The 6,458-nt window shown below is 40.2% G+C and overlaps 1 protein-coding gene across 1 annotated transcript; it reads right to left on the bottom strand.

Moving 5' to 3' along the window:
• Positions 1-659: 659 nt before the first annotated feature.
• Positions 660-5,833, bottom strand: chp2 (calcineurin-like EF-hand protein 2). The gene is made up of 7 exons (XM_017694800.2): positions 5,554-5,833; positions 4,164-4,236; positions 3,983-4,063; positions 3,401-3,525; positions 3,191-3,252; positions 2,716-2,838; positions 660-2,025 (listed from the first exon to the last, which is right to left on the bottom strand). Exons 1-7 carry the CDS (start codon positions 5,618-5,620, stop codon positions 1,972-1,974), a joined length of 585 nt encoding a protein of 194 aa, XP_017550289.1. The 5' UTR covers positions 5,621-5,833; the 3' UTR covers positions 660-1,971.
• Between the last annotated feature and the right edge of the window lie 625 nt (positions 5,834-6,458).

A 6,458-nucleotide genomic window follows, 5' to 3' on the forward strand; every position in this document is an offset into this window, starting at 1 on the left:
ATCAGGGATCCCACTCATTTTTTAGGAAAGTATTTCCATGACTCCTGTACATGGCCGTTTCTCACAAAAAGTTGTTTCAAAACAATTTATTTACACAAACCATTCCTTTGGTCATCATTCAATCACAAGTTCTACTAAAATATGAGTGAACATACAAGCTGCAAGGAGCTGCCTTTTATTAATGTAGCCTTGCTCTACCAGGTATTCCAACAGGGCATCTACATACAACTTAATTGCATGTAACTTCAATATGTATGACTGGACACTCAAACTGGGCATTAGTAGCCAAAATATGCAACCTTTTTGGTTTAATCACCTAACTTCACACTTTTCCAGGACATTTTCCAGGTGTTTTCCATGATAAAAGGTTCCAGGTTTTCCAGAAACTGTGGGAAACCTGAAATTTTTTTGAACACAACCAGCATGAGACATACAGCTAGTTTCCTTCTTCATGCAGTTACTGAACTGGTCTTAAAGCTTTGACTTTGCTACCACCTTGTGACAAAAATGGAGCTCTGCAGGCAATGTGGATAAACACTGTTCCTTACTCGGCTTAAACAGTCATGAAAAGTTTAGGTAAAGTTGGATTTAGCCTCCACAGAACATAATCTAAGTACTAGAGTGAGTGAAATATTCCCAGAAAAATACCATTGCACAAGTACAAATGCATTTTTTATTTATTTATTTTTTTAGCATAGTCATTAATACAAAAGCAAAGGCTGCATTTCTAAAAACATGCTATTAAGGTTGACGAGTGATTTGTATTTAAGGAGTTTCTGTTGATCATTTTATCTGGACAACACACATAAGGTTTAAGTTCGGTAAAATTTTCGAGGTAGATTTTTATGCAAACATTGCACTAAGCCTTGAAATTAAAGATGTGCATACAGAAAGTTACTCTGAGTGACTGAGCAAGCATTGTTTTGTATTCGCAGTTGCAAAAGCTGTCTGTGAGATGTGCATTGCATCCATTGGTTAAAGACCCATCTTTAGTGTCAATAAAATAAGTACATTATAACTACCTGTTGTATATACAGCTACTAACTGAGGCAACAGCGTTGTTGCTAAATGACTAAGCCACCAGCTCATGTTCTAGTAAACTGGAAATTTGGGTACATTTTGTAGTGAACTATTGACGTTTTAAATCATTTAGCTTTGAAGTGATTATGTTTGCGCCCTGCGATGGACTGGTGACCTGTCTAGGGTGTTTCCTGCCTCCCGCCCAATGACCGCTGAAGTAGGCTACAGCACCCCCTTGCGACCTAGAAGGATAAGCGGTTTAGAAAATTTGCATGCATGTAATTATGTTTATTCAAGTGGTGAGATAGCTAATAAATGCTATATGTTACATTCTTCTAAACAAAATGCAGTTTTACTTTGACTTTTCAATCTAATATAATTTGTATACAATGTTGTATGTGAGTGGGGAATTTTCCTATTTTCATTCTGTTTCTTGTTTTGTTTTCATTATCACTGCAGCTGATACATTTCCAGTAGAGAAGAGAGCTGGTAGCTTAGTTTACTATATTTTGGAACACTTTCCCTCAACACTGTAAGAAAAACTTAGTAATTAACACCACAGCTTGTCAACACAACAACTACTCCAGTTTTTTTCAAAAAAGAAAACTCAAGCAAAGTCACAGTAAAGCCAGGCAAAGGATCACAGTCGAGTATCAGAATTGTGTTTCACAACTGTCAAGCAGGTTAAAAGCCCTAGTTCACTTAACAAAATTACACATATCTCTCCAGGCTCTGACAGGTTTCAGTAATAACTGCATTCCAGTCAATCCCATGATACACAACTAAATAATCTTTGCAGTGTACTTAACAAGGACGTTTAAAACAGTGATGGGGTGAGAGAGGCACGGCAGTATTGGAGAATAAGGAATACCTCTGAAGACTGACTCCGCTCCCTTTGCTCCGTTATAGTAAGACTTAATTCCTCAGTTCTTCTTGGGAGCTCATGATGCTCTAGCGCAGAAAACGGATGCTCATTTTGTGGTCAATGTTGACCTTTTCCAGCGACTAATTCAAAACAAAAGAAGATCAACCCTCAGTCTGAGTCCTGTAACAAGACTTTAAATGCATACGTCACAAATTACAGTCAATGTGAGTTTGGGCTAATACTTACGAATCATAAAGACAAGAGAAAGAGACGTTTCATTCAGAGAAATGAAGGAACCGTCTGTATTTTAAAGGGCCCATATTGTACATTTATTGCACAGGTCCATTTACAAAGTTTCTGTGGTTTATCTACCACAAAGAGTCATAATTCATTTTTATGTCAACATTTGTCAACCTCTCTCTAGTCCTTAGAATTAAAAAGGCTGTTTTTAATACAGTGCCTTCAAAATTGATTCATGTAAATGACCTCTGTTCTGACTGGTGGCCGTGTATTGTGCCTAATTAAAAACCAATCCATGCCAAAACGCTCCTTATATGGGCAGCATTAAAGAGCTGTTGGCTGAAAAGGTAGATGCTTTTGATGTTTTTGTAGCTTAGTTTCAATGTATTGATTGTATGAACTACGGAGTGAACAGTCCGTTTTGAAACTAACTATGCTTACATAATACCTCAAATTAATATTTAAGTTATGCAGTTATGAGAGTGAGTAACTAAAGTGTGGACCTACACACCTTTACATCTGAAATATCACCACCACTATATATGAAATGAATAGTTTTCGGGTGCACAGTGCACGTAATAGTGCTTTACCTTTCGAAACTCCTCAAAAGATATGGCATCATCTCTGTCCAGATCTGCCTCTTGAATGGTGCGGTCTGCTATGCTCTCCAGCTGTTCCTCAGTCACCTGCTTCTCCAGCATGGCCCGCAGAACCTGCCAAATGGCTTTCAGATGTCACTTGCTTAAATTAGGGAGATTCCTACTTGTTTTAGAGCGCTTCAATATATGAATGAATGATGAGTGCACAGTATTTCGCAAACTGATGTTAAATTGATTATCACTACCCATGTATATTACACCAATAGTTGTACCTATGACATCTGGTATGAATTGGTCTAATACGTAATTATAAAGACGATTCTAAACATGAATATAAAACTGATATTTGGGTGGTTTCACTTTGCACACAGTAAGCCTTGAGAATTCCACCATCAAACACAGAAACACATTTACCATTACCTAACATGAAAACACTAAATGTTTATACAAGACATTCTTTACTGACCTGTAAAAGCTCATGTCTGGAAATCTTGCCATCTTTGTCCTGATCGTATAGCTGGAAAGCAACTGTATAACCAGCAAGTTAGCTGATATATATCATTATATAATATTTATATATTTACCTACAAATGTCAGATAAAGACATAGTTTAACCCAATAAAAAATACATTCAAGTAAAGGTGTACCCTTTTCTCCAACAGCAGTGTAAACATACATTTAAGTTTGTTGCTCCTGCTATTTATGGGGTCTGGTGAGGTGGGCTCTTTAGGGCGGTTCTTGTCAATGGGACGAAAATGTGCCAAGATCCTCACAAAGGATGGAAAGTCCAGCGTTTCTCCTCTGAAAGGAAGGTCATTTCATTTAGTTGTAATTCCAAGCATTTTACACCGTGAAACATAATGAATTTCTCTGTAAGCTCACCTTGATTTCTTTTAAATCTGCATTTCTGTCTCTTACCAATAACTCCTGTCAATTTGTAACTCCTTACTTTCCTAAAGGTGTAGGGGATGGGTTCTTTGCGGTTCTCATTTCGTTAAAATGACTACATTCGTGGCAGTTTAACTCTCTTATGTCAAAACTCTGTATCCTAGCCCATTTCTCACCAATTTGTGAACGGTATAAAATCAGTCACAATTATCAGGCAGAATTCCTACCCAGTTACACCGTTCAATAGAATAAAATACATATGCTTATACAGCAAAAACTTTACTGTGCATGCAGTGACAAACATAACACTTACATAAATGACTGCTGTACCAGAGCCTCTGTGCATTAATTCCCCAATAGATGTTCTTACCCTGAAGTAAAGAAGGCCCCGATTATTCTGTCACAAATAGGGTTCATGGCCAGCTCCTTTATGGCCACAAAATCTTGAGGACTTTAAAAAAAAGAAACAGGTTGGTGAGACTGTGGGTATTTTGTGTCAGGATTAGTAAGAGCAATCAATTAAAAACTGAAAGAATTCTTAAGCATCTTACGTAAGAAAACCTTTCTTGTCTTTGTCCAGAACTTTGAAGCGGTCATAGAGGCGGACCAGATGTGCAGGAGTGACTGCAAGAAGAATAGGGCACAATCAATACCCTCATTTTCTGTATTTTCAACACGGAGTCCATTTACACGCCCTTAATCTGATCAGTATTGGATTTCGCCAGTTATCTGATTATTCAAGTAGCCATGTAAACAGCATACTCCAATTCCTTGGATGGGATTAAGGCCCAAAAATCTGATCGAGAGCTGGATTTTAGCTCAGTAATATGGTTTTTCGGTGCATGTACACCCTCACTCTGATTTCTTTTGAAAACAGACCATCTCGGAAACAGCAAGCAGCGTTTAACAAAGCTGAACACAGGCTAAAACCAACTAGATGCTTGACGAAATAAAGAACTGAAATATTCTTCATGAGAAGCTGGAGAGATGGAAGCTGAATTCAGCCTTGTAGCGAAGACCAGAGCGCGTGTACCTGTGGCTATGGGTGTTGAAGGACACGAAGAGGGACCCTGACCTTACTTTATATCTTCTGGACAGGTAACATTATTATTTTTCATTACATAAATAATTATAAATTATGCATAATAATAGTAGTAGTAGTAATGCAATAATAGTAATGCAATCCAAATGCTCCCCGGGCGCTGTGGATAGGGCTGCCCACTGCTCTGGGCAAGTGTGCTCACTGCCCCCTAGTGTGTGTGTTCACTAGTGTGCATGTATGTGGGTGTTACAGTGCACGGATGGGTTAAATGCAGAGGTCTAATTCCACAGTTTGCAAACAAAGACAAATGGTTGTTAATTCTAATTCTGTTTCAGTCACCATAGTAGTTAAATGATGAATAACTCACTCACTCACTCACCCGCTTATCCTTCTGGGTCGAGGGGTGAATAAAATAAACTTACAATTTTATCCACCACATTAGTTACACAGTGGCTGATCGAAATTCCTCGCCAGATTAGGGACGTTTATTGTCCCTTTTAATTCGCTTTTGACTAAACTCCTGTGAGCTTGGCTTCTGTCTGTCACAGCAGCTGTCACTGTCCATCCACTGCCATCAGACCCTCTGAGCTCTAAGCCCCCAGGAGAAACGCGTAAGTTAAAAACACACCAGTTCCCTGCAACCTGGCTTTCATAGTCTATCTGTCTGGTCTGGCTTTGCACGTTACATGACCAAGACACTTTTCAGAAAACAGAACGACAGATTATTCCTTCACGAAATGTTAGCTAATGAAATCGCGCTCACATGGAAGATTTATGTCACCGTCACGCTCCTTGTGCTGGACATAAACCAGAGTTAAGCGTTTTAACTACAGAAGACAACGTTGAATAGTTCAGCTGCCGGATCCATTGCCGAGAAACACCAACTTTAACCTACTTACAGCCAGTTTCTTGCATCAAGTCCTCCGCGTTGGGGATTTTTGCCAGGGTGGAGCTGGTGGAGCCCATCTCATGCTCTGGTTTATGTCATAGCCTAGCCAATGCTGCTAACGTATGTTTACCGCAGACAGGTTCAGACAGCCTCGTCAAGCTCAAATTAGGAAAACATCGCCACCACTAACGCAAAATCTCGAGCAAACCAACGTTTTCAAGCTTGTGCTACCTTCACGACCGACATGAAATCTGACCAATCCCAGGATCCCGACCATCACTGGTTTTCACACCCTTATTCCGAAACGTCCCGCCTCCCTGCGTCAGGATTTGCTAGTCACATCCACCGTCCTGCGCTGCGATTGGTTAGTAGTCCTGCGGCCCGCTTGAGATTGTAAACGACTGGCCAATCACAGCGCAGGAAGCGGGATGTGTCTGAATAGCGGTGTGAAAAAAAACAACGCGGTGCAACGTGACCAGCAACTAGCAAAAGCAGGGCACAGTAAAACAGTCAGTACAGTCATCCAGAAGCCTCTGCTAAAGAAAGGAAGAGAAGGGATTGAACAAAGCCCTGTAAACTCTATTCTGTGTTAAATTAATTAATACTGTGTGGCTCTTTAGCCAAGATGAGATGACTGAGGCTGGCAATTGCTACACTAAAGATTTTGGTCCTCTCCTTGGATCACCACCTTATCGTGTTGGAGGGGTTTGCGTGCTTGAATGATCTTAGGAGCTATGTTGTCTGGAGCAAAAGCTCCTGGTAGGGTCTCCCATGGCAAACTGGTCCTAGGTGACAGGTCAGACAAAGTGTGATCCATAATAACCCCTATGAAGACACAAAAACAGGACTTGTGTACCCTGCCCGGAACAGGTTTACCGGGGCCCCACCCTGGAGCCAGGCCTGGGGGAGGGGCTC

Source organism: Pygocentrus nattereri, chromosome 17, assembly GCF_015220715.1.
Source record: "Pygocentrus nattereri isolate fPygNat1 chromosome 17, fPygNat1.pri, whole genome shotgun sequence".
Lineage (NCBI taxonomy): Eukaryota > Metazoa > Chordata > Actinopteri > Characiformes > Serrasalmidae > Pygocentrus > Pygocentrus nattereri.

Coding starts and splice junctions, on each gene's coding strand:
- chp2 (XM_017694800.2), bottom strand. CDS start 5,620: ATGGGCTCCACCAGCTCCACCCTGGCAAAAATCCCCAACGCGGAGGAC. Junction 3,253..3,400: donor CAGGAGCAACAAACTTAAAT/GTATGTTTACAC, acceptor CTGGTTATACAG/TTGCTTTCCAGCTATACGAT. Junction 2,026..2,715: donor CTTTTGAGGAGTTTCGAAAG/GTAAAGCACTAT, acceptor GTTTTGAATTAG/TCGCTGGAAAAGGTCAACAT.